The sequence below is a fragment of the Leopardus geoffroyi genome, chromosome A3 (genome assembly GCF_018350155.1).
Source record: "Leopardus geoffroyi isolate Oge1 chromosome A3, O.geoffroyi_Oge1_pat1.0, whole genome shotgun sequence".
NCBI lineage: Eukaryota > Metazoa > Chordata > Mammalia > Carnivora > Felidae > Leopardus > Leopardus geoffroyi.
Window position 1 is genome coordinate 114,372,337 of NC_059336.1, and position 16,550 is coordinate 114,388,886.

At 35.4% G+C, this 16,550-nt stretch overlaps 2 protein-coding genes across 6 annotated transcripts in view; both read right to left on the reverse strand.

Moving 5' to 3' along the window:
• SLC30A6 (solute carrier family 30 member 6) overlaps window positions 1-5,145 on the reverse strand; it is a 46,472-nt gene extending 41,327 nt beyond the window's left edge. For both annotated transcript variants that reach the window (XM_045447225.1, XM_045447226.1), the window contains exons 1-2: window positions 5,037-5,145; window positions 1,016-1,102 (exon numbers count right to left, since the gene is read on the reverse strand). In XM_045447225.1, the coding sequence (XP_045303181.1) occupies window positions 1,016-1,102; window positions 5,037-5,039 (90 nt within the window). In that variant the 5' untranslated portion in view covers window positions 5,040-5,145. The remainder of the gene's footprint in view (window positions 1-1,015; window positions 1,103-5,036) is intronic.
• Window positions 5,146-12,107: 6,962 nt separating this feature from the next.
• The window catches only part of SPAST (spastin), a 51,750-nt gene continuing 47,307 nt past the window's right edge, over window positions 12,108-16,550 (reverse strand). For all 4 annotated transcript variants that reach the window (XM_045447231.1, XM_045447230.1, XM_045447233.1 and 1 more), the window contains one exon: window positions 12,108-13,518. In XM_045447231.1, the coding sequence (XP_045303187.1) occupies window positions 13,396-13,518 (123 nt within the window). In that variant the 3' untranslated portion in view covers window positions 12,108-13,395. The remainder of the gene's footprint in view (window positions 13,519-16,550) is intronic.

A 16,550-nucleotide genomic window follows, 5' to 3' on the forward strand; every position in this document is an offset into this window, starting at 1 on the left:
TCTTTAAGTTTAACAACCACAGCAGTATACTATTTGCAAATATTAGAATTATTGAGTTCTGCCTATATTCCAAGGTTTTAGCAAACAGAAGATACAGTGATAACAAAGAACAGAGTGAGTCTCTAGTCGAGTATCACAATACATGGCCAATATCACTGGTTTACTTATGTTCCAGTGAAGCTAGGTGTATTTGAAATTCTTCACATATTTATTGCTTATTTTGTACTTTTATTAAAAGTGGACAAAATAAGATACAGTCACTGTCTTCAGGGAGCTTATAGTATAATTTACACAATAACGAGAACAATGAAAACAAAACTAGGTCTATATTGGTGACCAATACGGGGCTTGAATTCACAACCCTGAGATCAAACCAATTATCTTTTTACTTACAGTATCAAAGCATAAATTATTTTTCTTTCCATACAATAAAAATAAGTAAACATGGCTTCAAACTACACCTATTAGATTTGTAAAAAAAAAAAAAAAAAAAGGTAAAAAATAAAGTTGAGATGCTGAAAAAAATAAATAAAAGGCAATCACAAAATAATTTATCTTTAACACTCATTAGAATTAGAATAAGAACCTTAACTGAAGCCTAGCTTCCTCCCAAACAAACAACTGTGTACGAAAATACTATACTTTTACATTAAAAATGTGCTTATTTAGGGGCGCCTGGCTCACTCAGTTGGTAGAGCACGCAACTCTTGATCTTGGGGTTGTGTGTTACAGCCCCACACTGGGCACAGAGATTACTTTAAAAAAAAATTGCTTATCCAACATAAAAAAATGAAAACAGTGTGGTGGGGCGCCTGGCTGACTCAGTCAGTAGAGCATGTGACTCTTGATCTCAGGGTTGTTGAGTTCAAATCCCACATTGGGTGTAGAATTTACTTAAAAACAAAACCAGTGTGGTGGGATCAAGAGTAATTTCTTTGTACCTTAAAAATGATCTTTTTCAATGTCATTATGTTGTCTGTGCAATGATTAAAAATAGAGTTAATAAATAACTTACCCTTCGGTCAGCTGCTACAAGTCTAAATTCCTGTAGTAACTTGCCAAAAAAAGATCTCTGTGGTTTTCTAAAGAGATGAATTGTCCCCTTTAAAATAAACAAAAATAAACAAATCAGCATTTAAGCATGTAATCTTTTTCATATCCTGTGATGCGATATAATAGTAACAACATTTACTGAACACTCAGTATGTGGCAATTATTCTAACCACTTTATAAGTATCTATTTAACTCTCACAATAATCTATGAGCTGGAAACAATTTTTAGTAAATTGTCCAAGGGGACATTGCTAACAACTGACTGAGCAGGAATTCAAACCCAGGCATTTTAGTACCAGACTATACTCTTTTATTTTTAAGTGGATTAGGTAATTTTGAACCAGAAAAGCAAACCATTTGCCAAACAGCTCTGCTGGAAATAAAATATTACATTTACCTAATCAAGAGGTTCTGTCTTAGGCAAAGTATCTAGCATCCTGGCTAGCCTCTGTAGTCCTTGTTAGTTCACAGTATGGGTCCAGTAGAGAAAAGGCATGATTGTGGGGTTAGCAAGAGAAGAAATGTTAACTGGAGACTAGAATTTGTCACTCAAGTATAGGAAACCTTAGCATAAAGGAGAGTTTAAGCACATATGGGAAATTGTTTTATGATTAAAGCAGTATCCAACATCAGCAGGAGAAAATATAAGCTACTCAATACATGGTTTCTTGGAAAAATTAAGTCGGATCCTTACTATATTTCTTACTTTGATTTTTTATTCTGTTAAAGTTAATACACAAAACTATCGTGTACTTGAAGAAATTTATGGATGTATAATTTCATCACTATCTTGGGAATATAATACCCTATGAAAAATAAAAACAAAGACAACTCTGGGAGGAAAGACAAACTGTGGAAAAAACAATTTTTAATTATTATTCCAAAAGCAAAGTATTGTTTCTAGGGATAAAAAAAAAAGTCTTTCACAATTTTCAGTGGGTCATGTACAATAATTTGATTGCTAAGTGCCATGTACTTAAATATTTATTTGGATTTTAATTTTAGCAAAATGCTTTCCTAGATGGTATGGCCATGATCACCATTAACAACCATACTCCATTTCTACCTCATTACCACTGGCTGCTTTGACTTAAACACTTAAACTCCACAGAAAGCAGTGGAACTGAATGTTAACAGATTTAAAGTGAGGAAAACTCAGATTCAACTCAAGCACAGGTATGATTTTCCCACAGTTAGCATCTGGGAACATCTCAGTAGTTCTATAAAAAAAAGATATAACCCATCCTTTAAAACTCAGACATGTCATTAGTTACATTAGGTTGAGACTCAGAAGAGGCAAAAAATAAGGTTGAGCCACTAGAAATCTGGCATAAAAAAAACAGAATGTTGATAATCGTTGAGGCCAAGTGATGGCTACACGGGGGCCCATTATACTCTACTTTCCTATGTTTGAAAATTTCCGTAATAAAAAAATTTTTAAGTGAAACAGACTTTAAAATATAAAAATAAAGCATTAGAACAAAGTGTTACTGATTTTGCTATCCGAATAAAGACCAGTGTGCGTGTAACTCTAAGGCTTTGCTAAGCTACTTCAGGTGAAAAGGAACAATATGCTACTTTCATTTGAAATGCTAATGAATGTTAATGTTAATGAATATACCCTATTCTTAATGAGTTATATGTCAGTTATTTTGTCCCAAAAATAAATTCTGCTTAATACTGTTATCTTCTACCTTCATCCCACTTTAAATTATTTAAGTTACTTTAACTTAAGTTTTAGGTTGAGACAATAAGGTTTTTAAAAGGCAGAGGGCCATTTCTGATGCCATTCTGATATTAGCTAAAAGAGGTAAGAACCCACGAAAATCCTAAATTCATGTCACTTTTTCCAAAATTACATTGGCTGTCCACTGCTATCAAGATAAACTCCTAATTTTACAATCTGAAATTCAATGCTTTCAATGACCTAGCCTCAGTTTCTTTCCAGCTTTACCTCTTGCTTCAGGTAGGAAATCAACTCAAACTAAACTGGTGTACCCCTGTCTCATGATGGTTAACACTCTAGAATGAAAAGGCCAGACTTGTCTAACCCAAGCTCTAACAGCCCTGTAATACCTGGCAAGTTACTTGACCTCTGTTTCCTCGTTCAAATGAGAGTAATGAAAAGTAGATTCAGAGTGATGGAGTAAGGCACAAAGCACCGTTTCATGGGTGACTTTCTATATGAAGCCTTCCTAGATTATTCCAAACGATACTGTTTTTTATGCCACTTGCTTTGTAATGAACCAGAGGATAGCTTTCATCTTGTCATCTTGCACTGAAGTTAATTTTTTGGTAACTTCACTAATGACAAGGGCTATTATTTCCTTTACATTTTCTAAGCTAGCACTGTGCTTTGCATATAATACCTTAAATGCTACTATTTTCCTGTATTACTAATGTTTCAAGCATAAAAATTTAGTGCCATAGATATTTATTTGGTGTTTTATAAAACAGGTTTATATTGAAAAACCTCTTCTGGGCCAGGCACTGTTACAAGGCTCTGGGAATACCAGAGTGAATACAGAGGTCCTGCTCTCAAAGAGCTTACAGTCTAGGAAGTGAGAAAGACACCTGAATACACAATTTTAACAGTCTGTTAAGGGCCAGATGTTATTGGTAATTAGCACCAAGTTATCATGGGACCATGAAGGAGGTGCCTAACAGAATCTGGAGACAGGGCAGAAAGGCTCATGAGAGACTAAAGGACATGTAAGGATTACACTGATAATAATGAGTAGTGAGAGAATGATTTCCGCAGAAGAGCATGCACAAGTTAGGTGCAAAGGCCTAATCCTTAGAGCATGATCTGCAAGCTGTTCACTGTGACCGGAAAATGAATATAAGTATATGCAAAAAGAGGCTATAAAGAAGCTTGACAACAGGTTGGTATGCCGTGGCAAACAGGACTTTATCTTGAGGATTATGTGACATGGTGAATGGAAGGATTTTAATCAAGTGAGCAAGGGAGTAGCATGGTCAAATTTTATAAACTTAATTCTGGCTACACAGTGGTGAGTATTTTGAAGAAAGGAGCTCGAAGGCTATTTGGTTAGATCCCCAAAAGTAAACTTTTACCCACTTTCTGTGTGTAAAAGAGGGATTACAGAAAATTTGCAGAAAAAAAAAATAAGCACAAATAAAACATTTTATCGACCATACCCACTCAATGAAAAAGACTTAGAGTAACAATGGCTTAGGCACACTGAAACGTGGTCCTTTTTTCCTCCGTAGTCTATCAGTAAGAAATCCATGAATTTTTTAGATAAAATGGTGCATACCTCTTTTGACGCTAAAGTTACAATCAATGTATCTTTTGATAAAATTCGGAGAGCCATACACTTGATTTCTAAAGGCATAACGAGACTAATTTCTCTTACAAAACCCCTTTAGATTAAACATCACATCCCCCAAGCCATAAGGTATACTGGAATCTACAAACGCCGGGGAAAAGTGCACCAAAGACGTTTTACCAACACCTGGACTTTCTCCAGTCACTGGCCTTTTGAAAGCTGCATCAGGCACTCCATAAAGCCAAGTTGCACAGTGGGGCGTCAGTCTCAATACCCTATTCATATTAAGGCCAATAGTGTTGTCATTGATATAAGCCTCACTAAATAGGGTCGCTGTTGCTGGGGGCTTGTTTTCACATCTTTTGCTGGGGTAGTCGCTGACGCCAGTGGAGACTTATTTCTATAGCAAGTAAATCTCGGCAGAGGAAAGTCAAACTTGCTAAGAATTGGAAACTCGGCCTCGAGCAGGGCTGGGATCCCGAGCGTCTAAGGAATAGGGTGAGGGAGCGAAGGGGGATCAGAACTCTAGGGGGAATGCTTCGGACGTCAGCCGCTTCTCCCCGGACGCCGGAGGACAACTTCGAGGACCCCCTCCTCTGGGCAGCTGAGGCATGTCAAGGCCGCTTCAGGTTGAGAAAAGATAAGAGGAATCACCTACGACAGAAGCCCTCACACCCCCAGCCAACTCACCATGATAAGGAGCAGCACAGCTCCCGCCGGAAGACGACCTGGGAGCTAGTTTTTCCCTAGAGCGGAAGGGGTGGGGTATCAGAGGCCGATTGGCTGAGAGAGACGCGGGGGCGGAAGTGCGTGCATGGACCTCTTGTTCCCGCCCCCTCCTGGGTTGCCCCTGAGTTCTATAGAGGTGAAGGTAGAGGCTAGAGCGACCCTACCGAGGCTTAGGTGGAGTAGAGAGCTAAAGTCAAGGAGACTTTGGCATTTATTTCTAATGCTGGCAGATTTTCACTTAGTGCTGAACATTTTTATGTTACGTGATTTAATTTTTTTGCAATACCTTGTGAAATAAATAGTATTCCCATTTGAGGAAGCCGGAAGAGCAAGAAGCTTGCCCAGAGGCGTACATCTGGGTCTCTGTAGTAGTTGAATTTGAACTCAGACTAATTACAGAATATCGTGTTCTATTTCCTAAAACACTAAATTGACATACAATTAATTTTATTACGGAAGTAATATTATAGAATACAGGAAATAAAATAGTTTGATAACGATTGAGTATCCAGCACATAAGTATCAGGAAATAGTCTTATGAAAATTATATACTAGTAAGAAGACACAAAACAAGTAGGGAGAAAACAATGTTTAATATATTGATAGTGTCATGTAAAAATAGAGTTATGAGGTGGGGTGGGGTAGAGCCTGAGTCTTACAATTGGTTGGGTATCTGACTCTTGATCTCATCTCAGGTCTTGATCTCCAGGTCATGGGTTCAGCCCTGGTTGAGCCGGCTTGAAACAAGGAAATTAATAGAGTCATGCTACAAAGTGTGATTGAGCAGCTCATTTATAGTAGTCAGAGAAAGGAAATAAAATTTGACTTCTGAAAGACAAAAGTCTTTCTGCGAAGATTATTCAAGGCAGGACAAAGAAGCCGTGTGCCTAAGTCAAAAACAAGCAGGAGTGTTTCAAGAACTGAAAGAAGACAGTGTGTCTGGAGCTTTGTGCTTGAGGGGAAGAAATGAAGAGATCTAAATGGTAAATGGGTCAGATGAAGCAGGAATTTCTAACTTAGGGGTAAGGGGATTGTTTTTTGCTTAAACAGGAAGCTGGTGGAGGGTTTTAACAAGGGAGTGACCTTTACACTGTGATATGGAGACTGGACTGGAGGTGGATGATAAGAGCAAACATTTACTAAGCACTTATGTGGTAGGCACCATTCTAAGCGTTTAACATGTATTAGCTCATTTAATCCTCATAACAGCCATTTGATACAGATACTATTTTAATCCCTGCTTGGAAAATTGTGTGCCAAGGTCACACACTTACTAACAAAGCTGGAATTCTGTAGGATACAACTTAGTTCTAAGCCTTACCTGTTTCTCTGTGCTAACTACTCCTGGACAAGATTAGAAGCACAGAGACAGGTTAGGACGTTATTGCTTCATTTACACAGAGCAAATCATTGATTTTTGAAGTTTCTTTACAGTCTTTTTAAAAACAAAATTGGAATCAAACAGTACATATTGTACTGTTTTGTGTAAGGATGTATTCTTTTTTCCTCTTGTATCTTAATTTTTCCAGAATTTTGTATTACTGGCCTTAAAAAATTCAATCATAGGCATGTGCCTTAACGTACATAATTCCTCAGTGATGAGTATAACAGGGTGTAAATGTAGCATAAAGAAATCTCTCAAGCTATTTTAAAAAAGAAGATATACTACAGGGAATTGGGTATAAAATCATAGGAAAGAACTATACAGGAGATCAACGATAAAACAGAAGACTTGAGCAATACTATATACCTATTAGACCTAATATATCTCTAGAATACACCATCCAGTAACAGCAGAATACACATTCTCCTCAGGTGCATCTGAAGCATTTTCCAGGATAGTACATATGTTAGGTCATAAAACATTTTTCAAAAAATTTAAAAGGATTAAAATAGAAAATATGTTCTCCAGACATACTGGAATGAAATTAAAAATCCAAAACTACAGGAAATTTGGGATTTTCACATCTTGTGGAAATTTAAAAAACATAGTCTTTAAGTCAGTAGGTCAAAGAAAAAATCTCAAGAGAACTTTGAAAACACACTGACCTGAATGAAAATGAAAATTCAACATACAAAATGTACTGGATATAGCAAAAGCTGTAGGTGGAAATTTATAGCTATAAATGCCTATATTTTAAAAAGAGGTAAGATCTCAAATCAATAAACTAACTTTCCATCATAGTAAGTGCAAACCAAAGCAAACAAAAGGAAGTAACTAATAAAGCTTGGAGAGGAAATACATAAGTAGAGAATAGAAAAATAAAAAACTAAACAAAACCAAAAATTGGTTCTTTGAAAAGATCAATGAAATTGGCATAGCTTTACCTAGACTGACCAAGAAAAGGAGAAGACTCAAATTAATAAAAATCAGGAAAGAAAGAAGACATTTTACTATTGGTTTTGCAGAAATAAAGAGGATAATAAGGGAATATTATAAACAATTGTATGCCAACAAATTAGATAACCTAGATGAAATGGACTAATTTCTATAAAGACACAAATGTATGAAACAGACTCAAGAAAAAATAGAAAATTCAATTAGACATTTAACAAAATATTGAATTTATAATTAAAGAAAAAAAAAACTTTACACAAAGAAAAGCTCAGGCAAAGATGGTTTTACTGGTGAATTCTACCAAATATTTAAAGAATTAGCACCAACCATTCACAAACTCTTCCCCCAAAATAAGAGGGAACACTCTCCAGTTCCTTCTACAAAGCCAGAGTTACCCTTGATACCAGAACTAGACAAAGACAAGAAAACTACAGACCAACATTCTGTGTGAATATGGATGCAAAAAACCTTAACAAAATAGCAAAATGAATCCACCAACACATAAAATGAATCGTATACCAGGAATGAGTGGGAATTATCACAGGAATGAAAAGTTGGTTCAACATATGAAAATCAGTGTGATATGCCATAATAATAAAGGACAGATAATCACATGATCATCTCAATAGATGCAGAAAAAGCATTTGACAAATCCAACACCCCTACTTGGAAAAACACTCAACAAAGTAGGAAACACAGAAACGGGTTATTTGAGTAATTAGTCCTTTTAGTTTGGAGGTATACTATTTTGTAATTAGACCTAGATATTTGTATAAAATGTCATCAGGCTTTTTATTTTGAAAATATTTTTGCTGTTAACCTTATTCTCCTTCCAGCTCTTTTGCTATTATCTGTATTATAAAGTCTCGTTGCATGTGTTTTGTTCACATATTATTTAATGTATAAGGGACTGTTCCAAAGGAAACAGATGTGGAGTATAAACCTGCTAAACCTTCAATTCAATCCTAGCCAGTTCTAAGACCTAACAATTGGAAGTTCCATTAGACTGGCAATCAATTGTTGAAAAAGTGACTTGTCAAATTGTGCCTTGGTTATCCTGGGCCTCCGTGAGGACATTCCCTGACTTGTCCATGTATCATTTTGGTTAGTCTATATTCTGGGGTCAATGATGGTTTAAATGTAATATCATTTCCTCTCCTTGGCTGCTTATAAAATATTTTTGCTTTTTTTATTTTTTGCAATCTGATGTATCCAGATATGATCTTTGTTGTATTTATTCTTCTTGGGGTTCACTGAACTTTTGGTATCTGTAAGTTGATGTCTTTCAACAAATCGAGGGCAACTTTAGGTATGACTGCTTCAAATGTTTCTTTTGCCCCATTCTCTTCCTCTCCTCTACTTTTCGGTCCTCAAACCAGAGGTAAATTAGACTGATATTTTCCCCTACTCCTGAAACCAATATTACACTATATGTTAAATAACTAGAATTTAAATAAAAATATGTAAAACAAAAATGACACATGAATTAAAAATAAAGTAAAACAAAAAGATTGATATTGTCCCACAGGTATCAAACCTTTGCTATTTCTTTTTTTTCTTCCTCTGTGCTTGAATTTGTTTATATTGGCTTGTCTTCTGGGGGTCTTCCTTCTGCTGTGTCCAGTTTACTCTGAAGCCCATCCAGTGAAATTTATTTCAGATACTATAGATTTCATTTCAGATTTTTACTTTTCATTACCAGACTTTCCATTTGGTTTTTAACTATTTCTCCACTGAAAATCCTAATCTGTTCATCCATCTTTTTTCCCTATTCTTTAAGTATTAAAACTGTTTTAAAATAACTGTGTTAATTCCAACCTGTGGGTCATCTCTGCATTTGCTTCTACATATTTTATATTGATTATGGATTTTTTTCTTTGTATGATTAATTTTTTATTGTGTACTGGACTTTGTGGATATGTTGTGAGGACTCTGGATTTTATTTTCTTCTAAAATGTGTTTTCTTCTGGCTAGCTGTTAAATTACCAATGGATAATCTTGATGCTGTGAAAGCTTTATTTCAAACTTTGTTACAGTGAGTTTATCCTTTTGCCCATAGTCCTAACAAAAGTATGGCCCTTAGGTCTAGGATGCTGTGCTTTCTCCTTATTATGGTCCTTTTTGGATTTCAATGGGAAACCCAAAATACTTACTAAACGTCTCTTAGTGGAAATTTCGAACTTTGTATTCCCCTGGCAGCTACTTCTTCTCTACAGTTTGTTCTATAGACTTCAACTATTGCTTTCTGCTAGGTTTGACTATTATACTGCACAGGTACAATTTTGGAGTTCACTAAGGATTTGAAAGAAATTTGTAGGCATATTCTAGGGCTTATAGTTCTGAAATTCTCTTCAAGATTTCTCTCCTAATTCCAGCTGTTCTACAAGCCCCAAATGTCCCCTCAGCCCAGAAAGACTATTACATTCTACCTGAAGTCTATTTCCAAGCACAGTGCACAAACTGGAAATTGCCCTTGGGGCAAAAGCTAGTTAATGTGGATCTCTTCTAGTACATGATTTTGTGCAATTTCTGCCTATTTCTGCTTGCTCTCTAGAGTCTTCTAATTATTGCTTTTTATATTGTTTATAATTATTGGCAAGAGTTAGTCCAATACAAGCTACTGCTAGACTGCAACCTCTGAAACCTCACATTTCAAATAAACAAGTTAAAGGCAAAATAAAATTTATCATTTATTTCCACTCCATTAGGATAAAAACCCACTTTATGCAGCTGAACCTAATTCATTTTTTTTTTCTGAAGAAAAATACAAAAGACCAAATTAAAATTTGAAGCATTTCAAGGAAAATCCTTTGACTTAAGGGTCAAAAACCAACCTGTAAAAGGCTCATTCCACCAAAAGAATTCATTTTTTGGGGCACCTGGGTGGCTCAGTCGGTTAAGCAGCCAACTTCGGCTCAGGTCATGATCTCACGGTCCGTGAGTTCGAGCCCCGCGTCAGGCTCTGTGCTGACTGCTCAGAGCCTGGAACCTGCTTCAGATTCTGTGTCTCCCTCTCTCTGACCCTCCCCCGTTCATGCTCTGTCTCTCTCTGTCTCAAAAACGTTAAAAAAAAAATTTTTTTTAAGAATTCATTTTTGTGCAAAATATAAAGAATTCTAGCCTATAAACAAAGACTGCTGCATATTTACTTACATTGGAATGCTAGTAGCTGCTTTTCCTCCACTTCTTCCCAAGCACAAAGCACAGTCAGAAATCCAATAACCTCAGTGGGTAGACTGACTTAGAATACGCTTTTACCTGGGTTGCCTGGCTGGCTCAGTCAGTTGGGCGTCCGACTTTGGCTCAGCTCATATCATGATCTTGCAGTTTGTGGGTTTGAGCCCTGCATTGGGCTCTGTGCTGACAGCCCAGAGCCTAGAGCCTGTTTCAGATTCTGGGTCTCCCTTGCTCTCTGCCCCTCCTCCACTTGCACTCTGTCTCTCAAAAATAAATAAAAACATTAAAAAAAATAAAGAATAAGCTTTTACCCTTAAGTTATCTGGAAAGACAGTACTGCTTTTTCCCCTAGCTCAAAGTCCTGTACATCAGTAAGTTTTAATGTAGTTTATAAAACTCTGCCATGTTAACCTGAGCACACCAAAGCTGAATGTTTTAAAGCATTACCTTTCATGACGTTAATATGACACAGAGCTCAATGCAGAACCCAAAAGGTCACAATCTAATATTAATTCAGAAAGTCTCGACAACTTCTATCTTTATCGAAAATGACCAGACCGATCCCTTACACCTATTAGAGCATTATCTTATTTTCATGATCCTTCGATGAAAAAAAAAAAAAAAAAAAAACGCTCAAAATAAAACTTGGTCATAGTAAGTCATAGAAAGTAGGTCTCTAGCTCTAAGCTCAACTTCAGACTTTAGTCAGGGAAGTAAAATAATTTCTATACTGTATGGTTATTCATACAATAATATAATTCTTAGTGTTTATGACAATATTAACTTGTCTACCTTTTAATATTTGAAATCTTTGTTACATAGAAACTATTCCAATAAAAATAGTGAGCTACATTAAATTACTGCAGGTAGAATCATGATAATTTTAAAGATTATATTTTAAAAGCTGGGCTTGAAGCACACAGATCTTTAATATGACTGAACAGTTATTCACATATGAATAATGCTAATCCTTTATTTAAATGAAAATACAAAGTGAAATTTTATGAGCTTTATTGAAAATGTCTTAACTTTGGATATTCCCAATTCTTGTCATCAGGTATGTATATTGCATCATCTTTTATTATCAAGATTTTATAATTGATGCTTTAATGTTTGAGACCTTAAAAAGATAGAACATATGACTGAAAATAGGCATGGTTCTGGCTTAAAAAAAATTTTTTTTCTATATATCCCAAGCCTCACTTCTGTTACCTAGGGAGTTCTAAGGTCATGATTAGAAGAGACATTTAAATTACAGCTACAAATAGCATATTATCTTAAGAAATGATACATCTTCTGTATTTACATAAATCCTTGACAGGAACAAGAGGAAATTTAAGAAGAATGTATGTTTTCATTATAAAATTCTTATCTAGCCAGGGCAAGTTTTTAATGTATTCTTTCAAAACCAAAGGTGTTTCTCCTAAATGAAAAAATCTTTGTTACTACTATAAAATTATTCTTTCCACCCATGACATCTTACATAAAAGCACCAAAGAAAATTTCTGTAAACAAACTTTTAACCAGTAAACTAAGGGCAAATATCCATTTGCCTTTATTACAGTATTTAAAAAGCCATGATATGAGTCACTACTTCCTACATTGACAGTTTTATAATAAAATCCAGGCATACTCATACAAACAAGAAACGGAATTACTGTACATTTTTGGGGGAACAAAAGGCAGATTAACAGACTAACTTTTTAGTTAACAAAGTGAGCACAAGAAACCTATAAAATGTACGCAATGTATAAAAATTCAGTAATTTTTAAAGTTTCATTGAAGGGATTAATCATTATTAGGAATAAAAGATGGTAGATCCACTGGCTTATAATTATCCTGTAAACAGTAAGAAAGCAGTGAGCAATAAATTAGAAATGTCTTAGCTCTCAGTACTTCCCTTCTCTCACACAGGAACCACTTTTACGGCAGTTAAAATTGGCCTTCTTAAATATTAGAATAAATCTAGCAGAAAATAAACTCCATTAGGAATAAATTAACAGTCTACAATAGATTTCTGACAAATATATTAGAAAAAAATACTGCAGGTCACACGAGGATTGATCTACACGTTGTATGACAGAGTGACTCAAACCTTCTAACCTTCTCCTTTTCTATTTTACTAGATTTGCTTTGTTGCTATCAACAAATGGCTTTCTAAATTGGCAGCAAGGTAACAGAAAGGTGAAAATGCAACTGTATCCTGACTGTAGATTGATGGGAAAAAAAAAAAAAAACCTTCAAAACACTTTTTCCTTTTACTGTTACATAGGAAGAAGTTTCATTTGGCACACTGGATTTGTAAAGAGGGAAGAAAAAAAAAGTAACTTAGAGTGTTTGGTATTCTAATCTGTAGTAAAGACAACAGTAGGAAAGGAAAATAGAAAAATTACTATTTTAAGAAAAGACATCAGAAGACAAACAACCAAAGGCGCTTGTGTCTTCTACCATTCACTGTCTCTGGAATACTTTCATCTGCAACACAATATACAAATTATTATTTACATTATGATTATATTGGTAAAGAAGACCAGAATCAGTTTTTGTTGTGCTCTAACTTACAGTGCCCATTGGGATAACTAGCAACATAGGCAAGAAGGCCTTCAACAAAATACTCCATTTGCATTGTATATTTTATTTAAATTTGTTGTATGGTTCATCTGCTGGGGTGCACAAGTAATTGTAAGACTCTGAAAAGTCCTGTAAACTTAGGCTGAATTTCTGTAGCTGATAACTATTCGACGAAGATGGTGTGTTACTCTCTTCGAAAGCAAAAACGTTCTGCAGGCTTATGAAGGTCTTTCCTTAAACAGTGGTATCGCCAAAGTCCTTGTTCCAACGTATGTATGCTTCTAAGGTTTGAGGGCTCACGCTGCGTTTTATCTTTTTCAAGGATTCAGTGAAGTCAGATAATCGAATATTTCTCATCTAGATTTAAAAAAACACATGACGATACAAATGATGAATACGTACACAGTAGTTAACCCAAAGATGGACTGAAGTAATGATGCTATTGCTTATTAATGTTATAAATCTATATAAATATATTCTTAGAAAATCACGCCAATCATCTTATTTTACCTATTATAGGGTAGGCAAGTTTGCTATGTAAGAAATCTTACAAAAATGCTATACTAACATATGTGTTTAGCTTCTTAGGCATTAACATTTTAAATCATAGTATCTTCCCATTATAAAAACAGAAAACACTCATTATACAAAATGTGACAAAATATAGACAGGCAGAAAAAAGAATCACAATCCCACACTTCAGAATTCTCAAGTTTCACTCACTAGCTAAATTCATGCTATGTTTATCGAAAAGGGAAAGAGGGTTTACAAGAAGCACATGAGACTTTAAGGAAATATTGCTTTTTACATTTCTTGTCTCATTTTCTGAACTTTTTAATGGGCTATGAGAATGTAGACCAAGACAATGCTGAGTTAACATGTATCTGTATCTACTGAGAGATTTTTAAAACCCAAAAGGAGCTTGGCATGAAACGACCCATTTTTAAAAACTGTCAGTAGTACATACATGTGTATTTTGCCCAAAAAGAAGTTAAAGGAGAATCTGAGACAAAATGTCAACTGGATATTTATATATATTCTTTTTATGACTCTTATAAAACCCAACCTAAATAACTTCACGCACGCTCTGATATCTTGATGTGCACAGATTGAGAAAATCACCCACATTTGTAACTTGTAGCCTAATCTTAGTTAAAAAGTAAAAGGATATATTGTTACCACATAATCACTATATGAGCCCTACATGTTTTCTTTTTTAGCTATAAAACACACACTGGCTCTTCCTAAAGGCCAAAGTGTGGAAGGATGATAAATGTATTACCTATGATATTCCTGAATAAAATTTATTATAGAAATTAAGGTTTTAAAGGTTTTGACGAAATTCTAATTGAACTGTAAAGTATGGTGTACATATACATATGGAATTTATATATGATATTTTGAAGTTAGTAAGAGACAAATGTATACAATAGGAAAAAGTAAATGGTAGCTAATTTGAGAAAGAGAAAAATAAATAGCAAAGATGTCTTAACAAAATAATGAAATAATAAAGTTAAGCTGGATACAAACTGTGCGCTTTAACAACAAAGTATATTATACCCTGAATTTATAACCCCAAATTTTTAGCATTAACTTTTTTTTTTTTTTTTTTTTTTTTTTTTAATTTTTTTTTTCAACGTTTATTTATTTTTGGGACAGAGAGAGACAGAGCATGAACGGGGGAGGGGCAGAGAGAGAGGGAGACACAGAATCGGAAACAGGCTCCAGGCTCTGAGCCGTCAGCCCAGAGCCCGACGCGGGGCTCGAACCCACGGACCGCGAGATCGTGACCTGGCTGAAGTCGGACGCCCAACCGACTGCGCCACCCAGGCGCCCCGAGCATTAACTTTTAAAAACACAGAATTCCAATACAATTATTTGTTTCTATTCTTATAAACTATAAAAGTCAAATGGAGTTCATCTCATCTAAATGTGTGTATACAAACCAGTACCTGACAATACAGTTAGTTATTAAAGTTGTACTAAATAAAATTCTAGTATACTTAGGGCACCTGGGTGGCTCAGTCGGTTAAGTGTCCGACTCTTGATTTTGGCTCAGGTCATGATCTCCCAGCTTGTGAAATCAAGCCCCGTGTGGGGCTCTACACTGACAGTGCAAAGCCTGGTTGGGATTCTCTCTCTCCCCCTCTCTCTCTGACCCTCCCCACTCATGTTCACTCACATGTGTGCCCTCTCTCACTCAAAATAAATGAGTAAACTTTAAAAAAATAAATAAAACTTAAACAATTACAAAATTCTAGTATACAATTTTAAAAACCAAATTACTTGTTTTCCTCTCATCTCATAAATGTGACTGATAAAATAGATTTCCTTAATTTCATCAAAATGCCATTATTAAGTATTTATGTATTTTTAAATCTATGGACACTTACATATGGATACACAGTATCCACACATTACACACAACTAAGTCTCCGTATGGATACTGTGAATACTAGGATACTATGTAAGTGCCAGTCTGCTTTAAGCATGCTATATATATTAACTCATAAGTCTGGAACTAACAGCTAAAAGTCTACCAAATAATTAATACTAAAACCATCAGTTTAAAAATAAACTGGATAAAACATACAGAACCAAAACTTATAACAAGGTCACAAAAGGTACCGTAATGTTATTTCTTGTAATTCATTCAGTAGTTTCATATTTAATTTTAGTGTTCCTAACATTTAGTTTAAAATAAGGTTCATATGGGGTGCCTGGGTGGCTCAGTCGGTTAGGTGTCCAACTTCGGCTCAGGTGTGATCTCACCATTGGTGGGTTTGAGCCCTGCCTTGGATTCTGGGCTGACAGCTCAGAGCCCGGAGCCTGCTTCAGATTCTGCGTCTCCCTCTCTCTCTGACCCTCCCCCACTCGCACTCTGTGTCTCTCTCTCTCTCTCAAAAATGAATAAACATTAAAAAGATTTTTAAATAAGGTTCATATATATTTTTAAAATAGTGGATAAAGTTATATTTTTAAGTATGGGATTAAAATTCAAGTAGATATTATGCTGTAATACTGGAATAAATGTACTCCATCGGAACGAATTCATGGTATTTTAAAAATACGTGTATTTTCAGGCTCCTGCCATTGGAATAGTCTAATTCAACACCAGTACTAATAAAAAACAATGTAGTATGGGGGTGCGTGGGTGGGTCAGTTGGTTAAGTGTCAGACTTCGGCTCAGGTCGGTTTGAGCCCCACGATGGGATCTGTGCTGACAGCTCAGAGTCTGGAGCCTGCTTCGGATTCTGTGTCTCCCTCCCTCTCTGACCCTCCCCCACTAGCACTCTGTGTCTCTCTCTCTCTCAGAAATAAATAAACATTAAAAAAAAAAAAAAAAAAAAAGAAATGCGTTAGCATCTCATAAGAGGGCCTATCACACT